Genomic DNA, 21,140 nt, shown 5'->3' with positions numbered 1-21,140 from the left:
AACCGCAAAAAAAAAGACATGCATGCTTTGATTGATTTCGTTCCACGTATGATACAAGAACAACAACAAATGGAAACGTGCACAAGTGCCCATTAATTGACAGCAGCTTCCCACTTACGTATCTACTTGGAAGCTCACTTCCCCATCCATCACCAAAATATTAGCAACACGTGTCACTTCGTTCACACCTTCCTACAATAATCACGATATTACCTCCTCCAATATCCCTATATATATACTGGTTTTCATCATTTGTTCAACACTGATCTTCATCTCTTTATATTAAAAAGTACTCTGATCTAGTCCTTCAGACTCTCACTGGAAATATTCAACACTCCGAGATTTAGCTAAAGAACAGCTGACAAAAATGGAAGAGCCAAGCAGCCAAAACGAAATGGTTGCTCCGACGTCGTACAGAGGTGTTCGAAAACGAAAGTGGGGCAAATGGGTGTCTGAAATCCGTGAGCCGGGGAAGAAAACCCGAATATGGTTAGGAAGCTACGAGGCACCAGAAATGGCGGCCGCGGCCTATGATGTGGCAGCATTGCACCTCAGAGGACGTGGGACTCCCCTCAACTTTCCTGAATTAGTCGATAGTTTTCCTCGGCCGGCGAGCTCTTGTCCCGAGGACGTGCAATCTGCGGCTCAAGAGGCGGCCTTGCGTATTCGAAGGCAGGCAAAGGTGCCGGTGGAAGTGGGAAGCTCGGGGGGTAATGCGGTGCCGGCTAGGGTGGGGCTCTCGGCGAGCCAAATTCAGGCCATAAACGAGTCGCCTTTGGATTCACCGAAGATGTGGACGGAGTTGGCGGGAGCTCTTTTGTTGGAGGAGAATAAGATGGTATTGTATGATAATGATATTGTTGAGTTGAGTGAGTGGGAAGAGATACAATACGAGTCTCTTTGGGATTCCTAGCCCTATCATGTACACAGTGAATATAGAGACAAACAAATTATCTCATCTGTGATTTGCAAAGATATATAGAATTAAATTAATATATATCCACGAAAAATGAAAAGATAACTAGGTAACAAATATTAGACGGCCGCCCTGTAATCATTTAGACCGACTAATTGTTTTCGATTCAGTAATTAGCTGGCCGGTACTTATATATATTTCGAAGATTTCAGGTTACTGCCATGTAATTTATTTACTGATGCATGAGTATTTATAATACTGGAGAATGGTTTGAGTTTGAGCTCGCTCGATCTTTGTGTTGAGTTTTCACTTTTCAAATGGAATTGTACGGAGACTACTCTTTGTAGCTCTGAGAGAGAGAGAGAGAGAGAGAGACTGTATTTATGAATTAAGTGTCTGTTTTTCATCAAAGTGATCAGCTTGTTTTAAGAATTTGGAGTCTCTTCTTAGGCATTAAATTAGGGAATGTTTTTTTGTCGCTCATGTGGTAAGTATATACTAGTAGTACTCCATGTTTATCTGGGGACACTAGCTTTTCCTCTTGTCCTTAGTTCAGTGCAACGTAGTACTCCTGTGGTATTCGTGGCAACTAGTACTGCTCTACAGAAGTCTGCATGTACGTACGTACGTACGTAATCATTTGCTTAGCTTATATAGAGAGAGAGAGAGAGAGAGAGAGAGAGAGAGAGAGAGAGAGAGAGATGTATGCGGCTTGTTCATTGAAATGAAGCTTATTGCACTCTTCTCCTCAATTTTATTCTCGAACCGATCTACAACGTAAGTTCTAACGACAGACGGCGGCCAATATCTCGCATTCCTGTTATTTTGCAGCATTTTGGCTTATTTGCTAGCTAATTGTCAATTATAATGATCTATATATATATATTAATTAACAGATCAGGATCATAATTAGCAAACATTTTTTTTTAAGCCGTGATAAAAAACTAGACAAATCTCTTAATAAAGATATAAATAAAATACCCTCCTTAAAAATTTTGGGTACAACAGTATATATATATATATATATATATATATATATAATAAGTTGCATTTTTCTGAAAATATATAGGATCTGATCAAAGTCAACTTATTTATTTATCTACGCACGATCGAAATGGTACCAGCCGTGTACGTACAAAGATGATGACTCATGAAAAAGCTCTTAATTGAATTGATAAAATATATTGGTATTAGGAAAAAGAAAAAAAAAAAAGCCTAACTGATTAGACGGCCGGCATATACAGGAAAATTGTTGTATATTTTCTATTTAATTATTAAGAAGATTAATTGGTCATGCATCATGTAGTTTCAAGGCAGCTTCCTAAAACGCAAATAAAGCAATATTGCCAATGAATGCCTAGCAGCTCAAAAGGTGAATTACTAGCTACGTACTACGTACTGCGAATTTATATTATTCCCTGATTGAAACATTAGGAAATGAAGTCATGATCAGACTTTTAACAAGGAAATTAACTGACCAATATATATATAATTAATTATCTCGATCGATCGTCACCAAATACTAATATTTTTTTAATCCAAATAATTGACCGTCTTTTATTTATTAATTTATTTAATTTTTCTGAGCAATCCAACTTATTATATAATTAATGAAAAATGCTAGTTTGCCAGTTTGCTTGGGTTTGACCGTTAGTGTATTTTTAAAAAAATATATTATTAGTGAATTTGTATATATATTTTTTTAAAAAAATACTTAAAAATATTTAAAAAATACTTTAAAAAAATGAAATTACACTAAGAGCTAGCTAGCTAGGCGGCAGAGGAGAATAATCCTGGATTATTCTATATTTAATCCACATTTAATTATATAATATGTTGATGATCGTTTGGAGTGCTTATTAGTTGGCCGCCCCGATCGAATATCGGGCCTACAGGGTGTGCCTTTTAATTAGGTGAAATTGGAAGTCATTAATTGGTCTCGTATCACCTAATCTGCATGCATCTTCCTATAATTAGCCCAAGCCTGGACATCTTTAATTTCCACCAATTTGTGTATTAATCGACAATACATTCAAGAGCCAATAATAATTTATTATAAGATCAGCTGTCAACCACAAATATTAATTAAAGCCTAACGAATTACCAACCTCTTCTTATAATTAATTATGGATCTCGATCGAAGAAAATTAACTAAACTTGGGTAAGAAAGATGGATGAGTTAATTAACTAAACTAATTACTAATTAGGACCAAGCCTATATATATATATATATATATATATTTATAGGTATATATATATTAATTAACCTCTTATAAATGCATACTCTTAATTAGTCTCAATATTAATTGGATAAAAAGAAATTAAATTTTACATCTGAATTTTTTGCCATGATCGCAATTTGAAATAGTACTCTAAACCAAGTTTGAGTTTAGTACAAGTTCAAAATTCAAATTTTAATATATGATCTAAATATATAAAATATATATATGAATTTTAAAGACTTATCATGACATGCAAACGCACCATTAAGAATCAAATTACTAAGAATGGTAAATTAAGATCCCTTATATTCTTGTATGAACATTATCATGATCTTTTGATAGGATTTATATTTTTCAAATTTTTGTTCGAACTTGACAGCCTCAAATGAGAGAGAGATAAACACATAGAGATTGACACACATGTATAAGCAATATCAAATTATACTAACTTTAATAAATGACATAAGACTCACTTTATATATTATTTATTTTGAGAATATTAGGGATCTGTTTTAACCAAAGAAACCTATCTATTGAATACTCTATAAATATACTTGTACATTCTCATCCAACTATTGTCTCCTAGTACTTGCAGTGATGAGATTGGAAAAAAAAATTATTCTTATCAATCACTATTTACAACTGAGTAATGATATACACATAATACATTGTACAACATATTGCACAATAATATTATAAAATATTGATCTTTTTATAAAATGATATTATTTTTATAAGATATTTTATAAAAATACCTCTCATTTAAAATATAATTATATAAAATATTGTGCATAAATTATTTTTCAAAAAAAATAAGAATGTCTACTTTTTCATTTTTAGTGGAAACAAAATCTCTACTGGTCCAAAGAGATTGGGCCAAGCCAAGAGCCCAACCCGATTTCTAAGCCTTAGAATTAGGTGTATATTTAATTCTGTAGAAAATGGGTCCCCCAAGAAAATATATCTGAGATCGAGGGTATAAAATACATGAGCAATATTAGATACAGTCCCCATTTAGAGATTGTAATGTAAGTTTAAATAATTTTATCTTTAATTTTTTTTTAAAATTATAAAAATATTTCTCTTAAAATGATATTTTTTTTCATTTAATAAAAGGCCTGTATATGCAGTCTCCAAGTGAAGACTGGAAATAAAATTTCTCAAAATACATAAAAGCCGTGAATAAGAATAAAAGAAAACTAAGATTTACATAGATTGGCTGATAATGATATTGCTATTCTAGTACTAACTTTTGATGTCTCCATGCCCGGACCACGTGGCCCTTAATGGAGGTCCATCTTGTTAACATACTTTCTCCACGTGGGCCTCTTACCCACCATTAGACAACAAAATGATATAATAATTAACTATGATTCTCGTCCAAATACAACCCTTAACCCCAAAAAAAAAAAAGCAAGTGGGGCAACGTGGCGGCTGTAGGACCCAGATGCACAGAAATGTGGTCGTGTCGCATCGCACGGTGAAGCCACGTCGGTAACCGTAGGGCTTGTTTGGTTGCGCCATTTTCTCTACCTCCACTTTTTTTCTTCTCACGGAATCACAGTTACAAGCGAAGAGTCATATTAATTATTGAAAAATTCTTTATTATTTACTTATCCCATACTTCATATTTTATAAAAAAAACCTTATACCTTAAAAAAAATACTCCTATACCTTATAAAAAAATTATAAATATAAAATATAAGAATGAATAGTACATTATGTATACTATTACTGTTAATTATTACCAAAAAGAATAGTGGGTGACCGAGAGAAAATAAGAAAAACGGGAGAGGGAAATCACCCATACAAACACCTCCTTAAAAAGGGTGAGTCGTATGATTTTCAAGTAGTAACTGTTGCAAAGCTTTCAGTTGGACTGGATGTAATTTGGACCCGGGAAGCTTCTGGGATCAAACGCCCGTCTGAGTCTATAGAGTAACCGGAAAATGGCGACTGATTCCGACGCTCGGGTACACTCCAAAGCTCCTCTTCTCACTTGCTTTTTTCATGTTAATCATGTCCCATCTTTCTTTTCTAATACTATCAAAGTCTAGTCAATCGCTTGTTTTTTGCTTGAAATATCTCCTGAATATGTGGTAAAACAGTTAAAGCACGAAAACTCTACAACTTGAACTTATGTTCTGATGGGAGGGAGTCAATCGCCCAGGGACTTCTTGGTTTCCCATATAATTGAGGAAAGGGGAAAGAAAAATTGACTGAAGCTTTTTAATCCTCGTGGTTTAGATCAAGTTCAGTAGTCGTTTGTATGTAGGACTCCAACGAGCTTTAAGTTATTGTTGCAATTTTGGTATGGTCCAAAATAAGCTTATAAATGAATGCGCGAAATAGGTTTTTCTTGTGCTTTTCTGGGTTCTGTGTTTGACATTATTGGTGTCTGATGTTGGTATTTGGTCTGTATTTCCACTGACGAGCAGACTGTATCTATCTCTGACATTCTGGACCATGGGTCGATATCTTTTGGGAGATTCGCTGTGGAGTCACTTGCATGGGAAAAGAGGTCGGTTTTCTCCCACAACAGATGTCAGGAGGAGCTCGAGAAGTTCAAGGCCCCTGGATTTGTTGCTCAAAAGAAGGCATACTTTGAGGAATATTACGGAAGAGTTAGAGCTATGGCGGCATTACAAGTGAAACAGCAACAGACCACCCATCCCGACTCAACGAGCAGCACGACACAAGAGGAAAATGCTGTTGATGCTGACTTAATGAAAGGGGAAAAGATGCGCACCAATGTAACTAAAATGCAGAAATTAGGGAACGAAACCGCTGCTAACCTGAACTCATCAGAGGGCGGCATTGTGGAGGGATTGAAAGAAATTAACCAAGAAGAATTAAGTTGCCATGTTGAAGACAGTGACAAAGCTAACATGACAGGTGGAACTAGTAAATCCTTATCCACCATTGAACCCGAGGATTCTGTAAAAGGGGCTTACTCTTCATCAGTCAATAAGAGCTCTGGAACTGCCAAGCATGACTTTCCTGTTCACGACACAGCCAAGCATGATGCCAACAAGCAAAATAAACAAGCAACCATTCAAAAGGTTATGGTAGATATTGGTTTCTGATTTATAGTTGTCATTTTCTCTAACCCAAGACAAAGTAGAGTCTATGAACTTCTTGTATGTATTGCAAAGTTGCAAGATGTTTGTCGCAATTGCTGATCCTCAAATTGAAGGTCTCTTCCTCATCAATTGCTTTGGAGTTTATAGGAGATTCGAGAGCAAGAACACATGAAAACTATACAGATAAAACTACTTTAAGATTGGAGTTGAACAAGCTCAGTCATGAGAACTTCTGCCAAAAAAATGAAACCTTCCTAATATTTTTAGACTCACAGTGATGATTGTCTTTGTTGCATTTGTGGTTAGATCACTAAAGTTTGCATTATCAATATGCATTAGATGGGTGTTTTTCTGTCACTCAGTTTTTAGTTGTTATTTCTTCCAGGCAACAGATTCTTCTAGAGAAAATGAAATGCATTTGGACTGCAAAATTACAAAAGGAGCTGTTAAACCATCTGAGAAGCTGAAGCCATCCCTTCATCACGATATTACCAGCAAGAGAGATGATGGTCTTGTTTCAGCTAAGGGTACACCTCAGCCTGCAAAAGTCAACAACTATGTTTCTTCCCATAAACAAAGGGCTGAAGTACGCTCCATTGCCACTGCTCTGCACAATTCATTAGCAAGGGAGATGTCAGTGAAATCTCCTGTTTGTAATGCTGGTCAGGTGAAGGCAAATTCAACTTCCAAAGTATTGTTAGAGAAGTTACCAACAAAGTTGCCACTGCACGCACGATCCACTAAGGTACACTATCTTAGTTATATTCATATTGGATTCTCAACTCGCTCTTCCACTGATGGTTTGCCTTGTTGGTCATGGGCACCTATATATATGCAGGGCATTACAGAGGAGAGTGCTATTACTGACCACTTGACAAAGCGGGCTCTACACGGCAGGAGGTCCGACTTCACCAATAAGAACACTTCTCTCTCTCTCTCTCTCTCTCTCTCTCTCCCATAACTTATTCACAAATTGTGAATGTCAACTTGGAAGTCTGGATTATGTTCAGGAGATGTGATGGAGATGGTAGAAAGACTTTAGAGCCTAGTGTCAGCCAAATGAGACCCAAGCGTGGAGCATCTAAGAACCAGAGATCAAACGTCATGTAACTATTACATCCGGCACACTTGTTTTCCTCAGATATCTCCATCAGTTTTTATTTTTCTGATTTTGTTACTTGTGTGGATATACTAATAGTTTGAAAATATGAAAGGTTTACAAACCATCCCATTCAGAGCAACTTGAATCAAGATTGTGGAGTTGAATTTGGGCACAAGACTTATGTCCAAGGACCGCAGAAAAAGGTAATCCCCTAGCCATGGGCGTTCATTTGTGTTTTTTTATTTGAAAGGTTCACGGTAACTATCATATTATCTCTAATAAACTCGAGTCTTTATTATGTCTAAGATAAATGCCTAAACCGTGAATATTCTGTGAAACCAACCATGTTTGGTTTTGCTTTTTGATAATTAATGGCCTTTCTGTTCGTTATAGATATCGAGTACCTAGATTATGCATTTATTTTGTGTTTGTGCAGGGAGAAGACAAAAGGAATACTGGGCTTGGAAAAGTATTCAAATCTGCCTCAACTAATTTGTCCAGTACTAACAATGCTCCGAATCCAAAACTGGTTCCTAAGGTCATATATCTCTCCCAATTTCTATTTTGTCTGCTTAGCCTAAGGAAATTACTGCAGAGTATTAGGACCACGATTTTATTTCTCAATGAGCATGATTAAATGCTGAATTGCATAATCACTTGTCCATGTTGTGTCAAAATTCTGCAATTTTCTTTTGTTTTTGCCTTTCTCCTCATGAATAAATCCAGCATCACAAAAACAATGTAATCAATAATTTCAGGTAGGATTATCGAGGCCTGTAGAGCTGAGACATACTCGAAGAGAACCAAGGTATATTGTTCCCTTTCCAATTACAATTCCCCTTCTAATTTCTTAACTGGAACTATATACTGTTTAAGGTTAAGACTTGAGCATCTTAAGAGTATTTGGTGACTGATATTTTACTCCGGAGAAACATGCCCCCGTATGCACAAGATTTTATGGCATGTCATGTTCTGGTTATTGTCAGCACAGATGAGTGAGCGCATGCACTGTGATTCTGAGTCCTGACTTTTGAATGTTTGTAATGCAGACCCAAGATGCCAAGTTGGCGATAAAAGTGAAACTTGGGCAATCTGTGATGGCCTATGCAACCGAATGTATTTGCACGGAATTTAGGAATTCATGGAAAAGGTTGCGAAAAGGAACTAACCTCGGATTTGGAAATTGCGATAAATCGGAATGAGAGCCTGAAGAGAACTCCAGCATCTGAGATAGAGATCTTTTTTAGCAGCGTCTACAAAAATGCAATCCTTAGGGATCAAAATGTGTCAAAAAGTAGCTGTGGGATTAATAATAATAATAATAACAATAATAACAATAATTCATGCTTGTATGGATGCCTATTCCAAGGGCTGCCATAGCTTCAGAGCTCTTCTGAGAAAAGATTCTGCAAATTGCAACTCAACGTGGGGCATTTGGTTCATTTCTATTTTATTTTTTTTTTCCTTTACATTCTAGCTGTTGAATGAAAATCCTACAACTCAATTATGCTCGTGAGTGTAATGGTATAAGCCTGCCTAAATGGAACCCAAACGCAACAGAACCGAGTTGAAGGAAAAAATAATGAACCTTGCATGAAAAAGCCTCTTGAGCTTCACAGCTTGTTCATTCAATTACTAGAATCACTGAACAAAATCATTGAGTTTCTGTACTTGACGGCAAACTCAAACTAGAAAACCTGCTCTTTAAGTCTCTGGCCAAGTCATTCCTGCCCGACTTCTGTAGGTGCTTCAAAACTCTCATATACACTGCAAAGTTTGGTCTAAGACCCTTTGTAATCATTTCGAGTATGATATTCTGGGCAACAACAACGTTTCCTTTCTTCCGATGAAGGCTCGCAAGCAAACTGTAAAGTGAATTGCTAGAGCACCTATGCTTAACACTTGAGTCAACCGCATACCTGTGTGCTTCCTCATATCTCAATGAATTGAAGTAACCTTTAATGAAGGCAGCGTGTGTGGTAAGACGAGGTTCAAGACCATTTGAAATCATCCTATCAAGAAACTCGGGTGCAAGATCGATCTTCCCAATTCTACATGAGTGATAAATGAAAATCTCAAAGGTTAATGGATTTGGAAGACAATTCCTTTCTTGCATTTCTTCAAGTAGTTGGCAAGCTTCATCTGTTTTGTCACTCCTACATAAACTACTAAGTAGGTAATTGTAAGTGTTGACAATTGGATCACAACCCATTTGCCTCATCTCATCAAGTATTTCCTTGGCTCCTTTGAAATCACATCTCCGACACTTCTCCTTAATCAAAATGTTGTAATAACCTGTTTTCCTCTCAGTAATTTCCATCACAAACTTAGCCATTTCAAAGGAACCCAAACTGCTGAGCATTTCAATCAACGAGTGAACCCCGGAGGTTCGACATGACCCGCCAACTTCATTCAGCACCTCTACAACTCTTCTTACAGAACGCATAATGGAATCCTTGTTTGAAACGAAAACGGGTAAGAATCCATATGCCATTTTGGTCAGACAAATTCGTTTCAGCTTATAATCATTCAGAATGCAAAGCATGGCCTTGTAATCATCTAACCACCCGCAATTATCAATAACCAAACTACAAACAACCGAATTACAATGAAGATCGGGCCGCGAACTTCTAATCCAAGCAAAGAAACGCAAGGCGGACACTCTTTCCCAATTCAAAACCCGAAAAATCTCGGTAACTAAAGAAATAGATAAACTCACATTCATTGAATCCAACTTGAACTCCAAATCATTCTCATCCCTCATAATCACGGCAATCATTTCCAAAACTTCCTTTCGAATCGCATTCGGCCTAATCCCATTAATACCCATTTTTCCAAATTTTACATTTTCACTCGAATTCATTGTTTCTAACTCAGATGAAACCGAAAACGAACGAAAGCACCTATTACAATAATTTCTAAGCAAACCTAGATTCGAAATTTGGAACCTATGTCTGGTAATGCTGTATCCATAGAAATCTAAAGCCCGTGAAGATTGAGGAAATGGGTGTGTTATAGCAGAAAAAGAGGATGACCTAGTCGAAGAAATAAATGGATATGGATAACTAGAAGTGGATTTTGTGTTAAAATGATCGGAACTGAAACAAAAAATTGGTGAGGGTTTAGGAGAGACGAAGATTTTAGGAGAAAGAAACGGGTATGGGGAATGAGACAAGAGTGAGCATAGGGAGTGGGAGTGAGAGTTCAAGAAGTACCTGAACTTGTTGAATAGGATTGAGACTTCCATGGTTGATCGAGGTCACATGAGAGAGAGAGAGAGAGGCTTTGCGAGAACAGGGAAGTGAAGTAAACGAACTATGCGGGACTGTGCAACGCGCGTGTGTTTTGTCTTTTTTCCACTAGCTTTGGATCTTGACATCAGCAATTGATTACATAAAGTTACGCGCTACAATTACGGGACTCTCACGGGTCCGGACCCCTCTAATATGAACAGTGCAAGTTAAGGGTGTCGAGTAAAAAACAAAAACTCAAATAAATCTCGTCCGTCTATCACTCATCTGCCCCAAAGGAGTGGCCTGTGGCAGGCCAAGCGTTCAACTTCAAGCTGCTCTCGAATATTCTTTGGTTTCCGTGTACGTAGCTTCCTTTTAACCTAGGAACTTCAATATAAACGCACGCTTTGAACCAAACTCCTCTCTTTCGCTCTAAATTCTCTATTCAACTTTCTCGGCCTCTTTGGAAGGAAAAAGAAAAGGAAAAGGCATAAACGGTAGAGAAATGGCGTCGTTCGATCAAGCTCCGCCAGGCGATCCAAAGGTAGGAGAGAAGATCTTCAGAACCAAGTGCGCTCAGTGCCACACCGTGGATAAAGGTGCCGGTCACAAGCAAGGTAAATCTTTCATCTCTGTGCGCCACGAGCGTTTTTATTTCATTTTTTTGGTGATTCGGTTGTTATGTATATAATTTTTCTCGATTTGATTGTGACTTGCTTGGATCTGATGAATTGAGACTCGATTATTTCCTGTTAGCTTTTATTACATACATTTTCCCATTTTTTAAGGCGGTATTTGTCCCGTGCTCGGACCTGATTTATTTTAGGTTTATTTTAATAGTATCTGTAGTTTTCAAGATTTAGGTGAAAGATTGTGCTCAGATCTGACTGATTTTTAAGGTCAATCAATATATTTGAGAACTTTAAAAAAAAAAAAAATTGAAGTTTTAGCTTTGAACTTCACAAAATTAAAAAAAAAAAAAAAAAAAAAAAAAAATTCTTGGAATAAGTTGAATTGCTGAATTAGGCTTATTACATTCTAAATATAAATTTTTCTTTTCTATTTTATTCATTTATGATCTCATAAAAAGATCATACTATTAGAAATCTGTACCATGTCATGTTTTCCTTGTTTTTTTTTTTGAAGATATGAGAGATAATTAGCATCCAGTTGTGCTTTACTGACTTGATGTTTAACTCTACAGAGGGCTACTTTTGCAATTTTGATTCTAAACTTGCTATCGCAGTTCTTCTCTGCTTTTGTGTTCAATATATATATATATATATGTGTGTGTGTGTGTGTGTGTGTGTGGGTCTTTACTGTTATGTGGCGTAAGCTTGGTGTCCTTTTCTATATTATTTCATATTAGCGTTTTCTAATTGAAGAAGATGCTAGAAATTTTTCTCTGATTCTGGACTGATCCAGATTTGAAATAGGGATGCTCGGAAAACCCATTACAATGGTGTATAAAGATTTCAAGTATAAAGTAATATAGTGGCTTTTCATTTTTAACTGGCCATTGTTATTTGTTGATTTTTTATTTTTTGATCGGTCATTGTCTTATGATTGTTTGCAGATGGACTCTTCATTTTATCAAATTGGGATTTTTTTTTGGGCTCTCAATCTTTCAAAATCAGTTTCTTTTTACTCCTTTCTATTTTTTTTTCTTTTAATATTTTTGGTGTCTTCCACATAAACCTTCTGGAATTTTCAGGACCCAATCTGAATGGCCTGTTTGGACGACAGTCTGGTACAACTGCTGGGTACTCATACTCTACTGCTAACAAGAACATGGCTGTGACATGGGAAGAAAAGACGTTATATGATTACTTGCTGAACCCTAAGAAGGTATGAAATGATGAAATATAAGTTACTCCCATTATGGACTAGTATGCAGTGATCTAGTAAGCATTTGATGTTATTGTGATGTTTTGCTGTTTATGTGATGTGGCTTCCTTAATTATTCCCTCAGCTCCATATTAGTGTGTCTCTCTATTATATCACGAGACTCTTCTTAAATTGTCGCTCTCTGTGAAAGGTCCACAAAGGAGGTTTCAATAACTTTCCGAAACTCTCTATTTCATTACTTGAAAGTCTAATACTGCTCTTAATGTTTTTTTATTTGAAACTCGTACCTTTTTATTGGAAAGACAATGCATCAAATAATGTCCTAAAAAGTTGCACTTTTCAAACATGACCAAAAATGTGGGTTGGGGTGAGTGTTAAATTTTTCCATGTAGAATGGTCTATGTTAGCACTTAACAAAAAGAAATTATTTCTCTTACATGGTTTTTAGAACACAGATCCAATGGGTTGTTTTTTCTTTTTCTTTTTTTTTAGAGAGATCAATGGGTTAGTTTTAATGGAATATGATGATGATGGAAAATTAACTTAATTGTGTGGATAAAAGATCACCAAATCTGGTTAACTAATGACAAGTAATTTACGGCTAGGACCCTCTTCCTTGATACTTTTAAGCATATGTAGTAAAGACTTGTTCCCTATCAATTTAATCGGAACAATAGACAAGTGCACAGACACACAGAATAAAGTTGAATAGAATTTGTTTAAAGTTCTGTATTCCTTTTAATGTTTTAAAATTAGTGTGGACAATTTACAAGATAAGACAAGAATGTGAATAGATCTGTTTGTAAGAAATATTTTAGGTTGCATGTTTCTTGGTTTTTATTACTGATTCTTGTGGCCCCTTTTTTTTTGTGCAGTACATTCCTGGAACTAAGATGGTATTCCCGGGACTGAAGAAGCCACAGGATCGTGCAGACCTTATTTCATATTTGAAGGAATCTACTGCATCCTAAATACTTCTCCATAACCTTAGTTTCCCAGTTCCATTTTGCAGTTGTTGGAGTTTGTTTCACACAGTGCGGATGAAGTGCTATTTTTTACCAATAAAATAGACCAACTAGGTCTGCAATATGATATTTTTTGTAATTTATCATTGCATCTCAAGAGGTTGCCGTAATTGGCAAATGCAACATTAGTAAGGTTCTTATGAATACCTGGATGAAAGAAACATTTTGCAGTTAGTTAGCTTCTTGGTCCCAGTATCTGTTGTCATTATTGGTTTCTATGTTGTCCTTTGTGTTGCAGCTGAAAACGGTGAAACCTAATCTTGGAAAGAAAGAACGTCGTAGGGGTGCTGTATGGAATAGGAACGTACCCCCGTTTGCGTTAGCCTTGTTTCCCATTTCTAGTTGGCATACGTGCTTGATAAAATAGAAATTATTACTTGTGGAGGAAATCTTGTGGCTGTGGCGTTGACTGGTCGTAGAAAATATCACTAACTTCTCACAATTCCGTGAAAATACAGCTTACACAGAATACACAACATGTTATATAGTTCTTTAATAGTTAGTTGTAGCCATGAAGGCAAATCAAGATAGAGCCTCTGGAAAAGTAAATCTGCAGCAAATATTTACAAAAAATTTGGCACATCTCAGAAAATTCATGTCCTATCCTCCATGGACCATAGTTATTTGATCATCATCCCCAAACCGACTATCCACCACACCATGGCAACATGGATAAAATAAAATAAAACTCCAAAGAACGAAAAGTGCTGCAACTATTGAAGAAAATGCCGGTGCTATGCCGTCAGTCTGCCATCTTGGAGGGTGTTGTCATCCTATGATAATCCATCTTATTCATGGTTGTGATTGGGATGGCCGGCGGAGACCTGGAATCTGTAACACAAATTGGGTTATATGAATACAGCCGTAAAAAGCACTGATGGGGCCAATTATAAAGGAAAAGACGATCGAATTCATGAGCAGTGCTACAACCTAGCACATTTTTAAAGCATGTGCTGTTGCAGTAAAAGTATGCACTGGAAAAAAAAAAAGAATTACGTGTACTATGGGACCATTAAAAACCTTCCTAAATCAACCACGAAATCAGATTGCATTTGTTGCTAACAAAAAGTAAATGGTGCATGTCTTAGTTGAGGCAAGCCACTAACTAGCCCTAGTTTAAGTATCTATAACACTTTCTCCAACTTGGAACCCTTGCTTGAGAGGGATTGAAGAGTTATCATCTCAGAATTGTAATAGACCTAAAGCATGCCCTCGACATTAAAGGCAGTGTCTCAGTGAACCTCAAGCTTTGGAATTGGAGCCCTTGAAGTGGCATGCCATGCCTCGCAACATTGCACAAAGCCCCCTTCATCATCATCAATCACTATTATTATTATATTTAACCTTGAAGGTCTCTTGGATTTTGAATAAATCAAATGAAATCCTTTTCCCGCATACCACACTATTTATTTGGTAACAGAAGATATACCAACCTCAACTCCATGGGGGCCTATTCGGTTACGAGAGATAAAATTCAGGATCAGATTAGAAAACTCTTCAGGTACATCTTCCTACAAAAATTTGCAACACATAAGTTACAACTTTGCAAAACATAAAAGAAGTTGAGAAAAAAGAGAGACCTGGCATGAAAATAACTTTAGCAACCTGTATAGCATGTCCAGTGTGTCTGACAACCACCATTTGAAACTTGCCTTGCATCTGACCAATTGTGAGAGCTCTGTTACAAAACAGTCCAGAGAACTTCTCAGAAAACCAACTGACCAATTTCAAGTCGAGACAAGCCTCCCTGGTATTAATAAAAATGACCCATTTTCCCATTTTAAATCATAAAGGAAAGCAGCGTGGCTAAAAAAGTGTAAACAAGTAACCTTTATGACTATATGCAATTCAGCAGCTACTTTCAAGAACTCTATGTCCCTATCCCTGTATAATGATTTTGGGCAAACAGTACAAAACCAAAGCTACAAGTCCCAAATTTATGTTTGGTGAAACTCTTATCTTATTTTCTTTCTTTGCTTGTTGAGCGTTGAACCTAAGACCAACTCAAACCTCACCTTTTATCACTTGAGGGAAAAACCCAAGTGCAGTTTTTATCTGAGAATCATGCTTGTTTAAATTGCCAGATTTATGGCTGAATCAGACAGCCTTTTTTTCCTATACTTCTCCTAGTTTTCCGCTAATTTCTTTTTTCTTGATTAGCTTTAAAAAGTTAAACTTCTACCTTTTTCACTCGATTTTTTGGTAGATTCCTTGCAACAGCTGAGTATTTCAACGCCAAGCTAACCCAATTCAACTTGGAATCTTGTTTAAATCTGATTTTGCTGACTTTGAACATATATTGCAATTATTAATAACCACATTGCTATTCTAGCATTACCACCGTTTCTTCCAGTATAGTTTTGTTTCCCTACATATGAAAAAAGGTAGGCTTACCATGTGAACAGTTATCATCTAGATAATGTTTTAAGGTATTATTGAAAGCATTAAAACCTGTGTTTTGTGCTAATTGCAGTGTACTCAGCACATAAGATATTCAACGTCATGCTAGTCATTGTACCGTGCATCAGTTAAATTTGTGAAGGTGTCATGTACAATCAAAGAGAAAAATGCCCCACCCCTCCTCCCCCTTTTGTTCTTTCCTTCTTTTGATTGCAAAAAAGTGTCATAACTATGCATAACAATGTATGATGGCCTTGTTAAAACTCAGTAAATTCATAAAGCAAGTTAAAAGTACAGAACCTGTCCAGTCTGTCTGTTCCTGCTAACAGCAGTAGCTTTGGAACAGGACATGAAAGATACTTATCTGAAAGACCTTCATACCTGTATTAACTGGTTTCAGTAATCGAATTAATAAAAATGAATTGTGTCACAATATGTAGCACGAAAGTGCTATGGTACTTCACTAGTCAGTCTAATGAGTAAAATATTAACACACAACCAGTGTAAAACAGTTCAACCACAATATCCAAGCTGAGATAATATCCCCATATGTGCATAGAAGAGATAGGTTTAAAGTACAATACCCACAAGTGGACAAAATAAGCATAATCCCAAGGAAATTTAGTGAACTTTCATCCTAATAACAAATATTTATTCATACCAGCCTCTCCAATATTGTTCGGTCTCTACTAGACATGCCCGGTAAGTATAACTGCATAACAATATTAGAACTGTGAGTGTGAGGTGCAGGACAATAATCCATCCTGAATCAACAATACTAGGCAACTACTGATCATGTAAATGGATAAAATTGTGGAACCTAGAATCTCTACATATATTCAGGTCATAATGATGTATGCTTGCGTTGCCTATAAAAGAAATTATAGAATCACTAACCATTTCTTTGCATCATCATATTTTAATGTAGAAGGGATGGACACACGAGCTGAATCCACGTTTCTCAGAGAACCTCCTTTTACACTCCATTCAATCTACACAGAAAAACTCACATTCTTAAGACAGCCAAATGTCACTGGTGAAAATAGCCATCCCAAACAAACAGTACACACACACACATTGTGAGGGACAGTATACTGGTCCATGAAGTGAATTTGAGATTTCTTCTTATAATGCCACTCGAAAATTTTTAGAAGTCCTTCATAACTTAATTTGTTCACTCTCTAGATAAAATCTTCTCATTTTTATCCACTGCTTATGCAAAATCAAATCTTATTGCTAATCGTGCAAGGGATAAGTCCATAAAAAGAACAAAATCGCTTATATGAAGAAGTTCCAAAGCCACAATGGTCTCAACAGATATATCAAGTAATATATAACACTAGACGAGTGGTACCGCTTTTTCAAAGCTTGAAAAATGTTGCATCCTGCTTGATAAGATTTTCTGCATATGAATTAATGAAGCCATTGCCGTTCCCTGAAATTTTTTAAGGACAGTCACCATGGCTTCAATATACTACTACTGATAAGCAAATAATCACAAGGCAATGCTGACAAGGGTATACTATAGAAAGCAACCTCTACAACATCCACAACAACCAGCCCAGCCAAGTTAGGTAACAATCTCTTCGCGGCAACATGCACAGCGACTGAACCACCCATGCTGTATGAGTTCAACATTAGTCCAATTTACAATAGTAAAGACAATCGTAGTAGAAATTAACCAAATAAAAAATAATTGATAAGACTTTGCAGTTTTGTAAATGAAACCAAGATAGATAAATTCCAATGCATGCATACACTAAACCCCCAACGCATCCTCCTTTTTCTCCAATAAGAATTATTCTTTTTTTGGGTAAGTCCACCAAAAAATTATTTCTCATGCTTGAAATTGATTCCCACTCAGCATGAGAATTATACAACCCAAGAGAATTAGATGGAAAAAAAAAAAAAAAACATTACCTGTGGCCAACAAGCACAGTTGCAGGGGGTGAATCTCCATACATTGCTTTCAAAACAGCCAAAACATCATTGCACATCGTCTGCACTTAAAAAATTACAATTTCAGGAATAGCTTATAAAACCTAAAATTACAATTTCAGGAATAGCTTATAAAAACTATACTGACAAATATTATACTTCAAGAATTGAAAATTAAAGCCTAAATTACATGACTTGTGGACTACAATTTCTTCTGTTTATATTTTTTACCTCAATAGATAGGTCGATGTCATTTTCTGTCACAGACTTTCCATGTCCTCTCAAGTCCATCGCCACTACTCGAGCTTTCTCCTTGATTTTACTTGCAGCTAACGCAAATGAAAGCCTGACCAGAGCAAACCACGTGGTATAACCTCGTCAGATAACCAAAGTTTGGCTTACAACAAATGAACTCATACATACATATATACATACATACATACATACATACATACATACAAACAAACAAACATACAAGTGTGTGCACATGTTTGTGAGTGCCGAACAGTTGGTGTGCACACTCTTCACACTCTTCACTAACTTGTAAACAAAGACCCACAAATTCAAACATTCATTTTATAATCGGTATAATGCAAAAAAAATTTATTATCAAAATCATGCTTCATGTTCACCAAAGCACAATGGTATTTACAAATGAGCAATAATAATAGTAGTGTTGTTGAAGAATACCAAACAAAGAAACATACCCAGGATTGAGAAATTTTTTTATCATTGTTCCCTTTGCCTGCAAGGGTGGCGAACAGAATTGAGAAATTATTTCGGGCCTTCTTATGGGGGGTAGTGGGGGAGGAACAAAAATTTCATCTTGTTCATTAGAATAAAGTTTGTTCCTCAATTTCAAATGGGAGACTGGGAGTGTGCAACTTGAGGACCTTTAATAAAGTCTTATTAGGGAAATGGTTGTGGAGGTATCACCTGGAGGGGAAGTCGTTGTGGAAGGAAATTATTGATTGTAGACAAATGATTTTAGGGGGGGGGGTATGGTGTGGGCTTATAGAAATTTATTAGGAAGGGGTGGCCGAGTTTTGTAAGCCATACTCGTTTTGTGGCTGGAGAGGGTACCAAAATTAGGTTCTGGCATAATGTTTGGTGTGGAGATCGTGCTCTTAACACTATTTTTCCAGCTCTCTATCGTATTGGAGCTAACGGGGATACTACTGTGGCGGGTTTGCGGGTATCTTCTCATGGCCCTCCCCAGTGGAATGTCCACTTCAATCGGGATATTCATGATTGAGAATTATCCACTGTTTCAAATTTTTTTAGATTGATATACTGCACGGGAAACACCCCGGCACAAGGGGACAAGATGAAGTGGAGGTTGAATGGCAGCAAGAAATGTACAGTCAATGCGTATTACAAAATATTGATATCACAAGCTACCAATCATTTCCCCATAAGAATATTTGGAGGTCTCGTGTGCCTTCAAAAGTGGTATTCTTTGTATGGACTGCTACTCTTGAGAAGATATTAACCACGAACAACTTGAGGAAGAGGAGCTGCGTCGTGATGAATTGGTATTATTTGGAGGTGACAAAGGTGCTGTGGAATGAGATTTTTAGAAGAGTTGAGGTTGCATAGGTTATGCCTTTGAGGGTGGTGGATTTATTGGCCTGTTGAAAGGAAATTCAAGGCTGGCCTCAAGTAGCAGCAGTATGGAAGATGATTCAGTTGTGCATCATGTGGTGTATTTGGTCAAAAAGAAATGAGCGGTGTTTTGAAGATACAATGGCGGAACTTCAGAATTTTTTTTATACACACTTTAAAGCTTTGGTTTTCAACCATTGTTCTTAATGGAAACAATGCACATGACTTCTTCTCTTTAATCTCTTGATCTTAGAATGTATTTAGGTGTTGTTTTGTATATTTCTTGTGTACACGGGCTATGCCTATCTCATTGGTATCAATAAATTCACTTTTACTTATTAAAAAATAGAACATACCCAGAATAACCACCTCCATGTAGACAAATAACAACCGGCCCTTCTGTTCCTGCTATATATACATGAAACACCTAAAATCATTAACACCAAAAAAAAAAAAAAAAATGTTAGAAAGACGATAAAACCAAACCAATTTGTTCTCTATTAAATGTCGCCTGGACGAACAGAATTATCCACAACTAACATTATCTGTTTCCGGGATATTAATGTCATCCTCTCGATCAAAATAGCCCGACCAATCCAACGGTGAGTATTTCTGTAACGAACTCCTACAAAAAGAATGCGAAAAAAGACCACAAATTAAAAACAAAATGGTGAAAGAGTAAGATCTGATTGATCTGAAGGCTAAGAGCAGGTAGGGGAGCTCACTGAGTAGGAGGGCGATCAGGCTTGGAGGCGAAGGCAGAGGCAGGTCGCTGGGTTTGCTGCTCTGGGGTCTCGTCTTCGAGAAGCGTAGTGAGGTTTGCGGAATCCATTTTCTTTCTGTTCTTGATCTGTTTCTCCAATTCCGCTACACAGAAGCCTTTAAGTGAAATACACCGCACGAAAAATGCTGACTGGGATTAAAAAGGAAAAAATAATCAACTCCAAATTCTCCCTCCTTTCTCTCGTACAGGAAATCCCCCCAAATCGTTTCTTCTCTTCTTCTCCTAGGGTAGCCAACCTCCTGATCAGCATCCCTCACTCAACATTCCTCCGTTGATAAGCATCAAATAAACTCAAAAAAGTAGTTCAATGTGATATAACTTTAACATTCACATAAACCAAATTGAAAAGCCAGGAGAAACTCGAGCTTCTAGATTCCGAATCACATCCAACAACCACCCTTAAAAATTACCGTTTCTTCACAATCCCAAAAGAAAACAAAAACCATATTCCGAAGAGCCAGAAGAAAGCAAAAGTACCAGAACATAAGAGCGAAAGTCGTAGAAACTGTAAACGAAATCGGAGGACAACACGGAGAGGGGGAGATGTGAAACTTCGTACCTTGCGTTACGTTGTAGTGGGATCTGAAGGGAGCTGATGATTCTTTAGTGGGCGAATGTATTGCATATATGTACGTAATATGTGTGGGCTTAAGCTTGGGCTTCTTTTTGGGCTTGAGCTTGGTGTAGCTTACTTTGTACTAACATAAAGCCCATAGCTCTTGCTCAATGGGATCATTTTCCGTCAGTCTAACCATAAGTCGGACTAGAGACAGGCCTACTTCACAGCCCATAATCATCAAAAGTTGAATTACAAGTTTTATATCACTCAAGTGGGTTGCTTTTAAAATAAGAAAAATTCTTCTAAGTCACTATTCACTATTTCACACTATATATGTTATAAAAAATACTCATATCTTATGAAAAATATTTCTACATCTTATGAAAAAAATTATAAATATAGAATGTAAAAATAAACAGTGACTG

General features: G+C 36.7%; 5 protein-coding genes across 12 annotated transcripts; 3 read left to right on the top strand and 2 right to left on the bottom strand.

Annotated features, from left to right (window-relative positions):
* Positions 1–267: 267 nt before the first annotated feature.
* On the top strand, positions 268–958 carry LOC109012359 (ethylene-responsive transcription factor ERF022-like). The gene has a single exon (XM_018993946.2). The coding sequence runs from the start codon at positions 368–370 to the stop codon at positions 911–913; it is 546 nt and encodes a 181-aa protein (XP_018849491.1). The 5' UTR covers positions 268–367; the 3' UTR covers positions 914–958.
* Positions 959–5,012: 4,054 nt separating this feature from the next.
* On the top strand, positions 5,013–8,493 carry LOC109001414 (protein WVD2-like 7). 4 transcript variants are annotated; one of them, XM_035688900.1, is made up of 8 exons: positions 5,013–5,111; positions 5,577–6,200; positions 6,607–7,121; positions 7,232–7,327; positions 7,436–7,526; positions 7,760–7,861; positions 8,082–8,131; positions 8,373–8,493. In XM_035688900.1, exons 1-8 carry the CDS (start codon positions 5,088–5,090, stop codon positions 8,395–8,397), a joined length of 1,527 nt encoding a protein of 508 aa, XP_035544793.1. In that variant the 5' UTR covers positions 5,013–5,087; the 3' UTR covers positions 8,398–8,493. The 4 variants fall into 4 exon arrangements, with proteins under 4 accessions (XP_035544793.1, XP_035544791.1, XP_035544795.1 ...); XM_035688898.1 differs by having other exon boundaries at positions 8,082–8,493; XM_035688902.1 differs by lacking the exon at positions 8,373–8,493 and having other exon boundaries at positions 6,607–6,966; positions 7,060–7,121; positions 7,760–8,169.
* LOC109001416 (pentatricopeptide repeat-containing protein At2g18940, chloroplastic-like) lies at positions 6,813–10,674 on the bottom strand. Of its 2 annotated transcripts, XM_018978689.2 has the most exons (3): positions 8,912–10,674; positions 8,493–8,548; positions 6,813–6,828 (listed from the first exon to the last, which is right to left on the bottom strand). In XM_018978689.2, exon 1 carries the CDS (start codon positions 10,568–10,570, stop codon positions 8,978–8,980), a length of 1,593 nt encoding a protein of 530 aa, XP_018834234.1. In that variant the 5' UTR covers positions 10,571–10,674; the 3' UTR covers positions 6,813–6,828; positions 8,493–8,548; positions 8,912–8,977. The 2 variants fall into 2 exon arrangements, with proteins under 2 accessions (XP_018834234.1, XP_018834233.1); XM_018978688.2 differs by lacking the exon at positions 6,813–6,828 and having other exon boundaries at positions 8,493–8,576.
* Positions 10,675–10,951: 277 nt separating this feature from the next.
* Positions 10,952–13,637, top strand: LOC109001418 (cytochrome c). Its single transcript, XM_018978693.2, has 3 exons — positions 10,952–11,173; positions 12,271–12,404; positions 13,280–13,637. The coding sequence occupies exons 1-3, from the start codon at positions 11,062–11,064 to the stop codon at positions 13,373–13,375; spliced, it is 342 nt and encodes a 113-aa protein (XP_018834238.1). The 5' UTR covers positions 10,952–11,061; the 3' UTR covers positions 13,376–13,637.
* Positions 13,638–13,842: 205 nt separating this feature from the next.
* Positions 13,843–20,759, bottom strand: LOC109001417 (protein phosphatase methylesterase 1). Of its 4 annotated transcripts, none has more exons than XM_018978691.2 (14): positions 20,716–20,759; positions 20,098–20,285; positions 19,913–19,997; positions 19,729–19,799; positions 17,999–18,113; positions 17,750–17,829; positions 17,366–17,450; positions 17,184–17,264; positions 16,727–16,821; positions 16,491–16,541; positions 16,130–16,210; positions 15,035–15,107; positions 14,863–14,940; positions 13,843–14,260 (listed from the first exon to the last, which is right to left on the bottom strand). In XM_018978691.2, exons 2-14 carry the CDS (start codon positions 20,202–20,204, stop codon positions 14,222–14,224), a joined length of 1,041 nt encoding a protein of 346 aa, XP_018834236.1. In that variant the 5' UTR covers positions 20,205–20,285; positions 20,716–20,759; the 3' UTR covers positions 13,843–14,221. The 4 variants fall into 4 exon arrangements, 3 of the variants coding, with proteins under 3 accessions (XP_018834236.1, XP_035544776.1, XP_018834237.1); XM_035688883.1 differs by having other exon boundaries at positions 20,098–20,395; positions 20,716–20,753; XM_018978692.2 differs by having other exon boundaries at positions 20,098–20,239; positions 20,716–20,747.
* Positions 20,760–21,140: the final 381 nt, after the last annotated feature.

The sequence above is a fragment of the Juglans regia genome, chromosome 1, assembly GCF_001411555.2.
Source record: "Juglans regia cultivar Chandler chromosome 1, Walnut 2.0, whole genome shotgun sequence".
In the NCBI taxonomy this organism is placed as follows: Eukaryota; Viridiplantae; Streptophyta; class Magnoliopsida; order Fagales; family Juglandaceae; genus Juglans; species Juglans regia.
The sequence above is the reverse complement of the archived record's forward strand: the minus strand, read 5'-3'. Positions and strand labels throughout refer to the sequence as shown.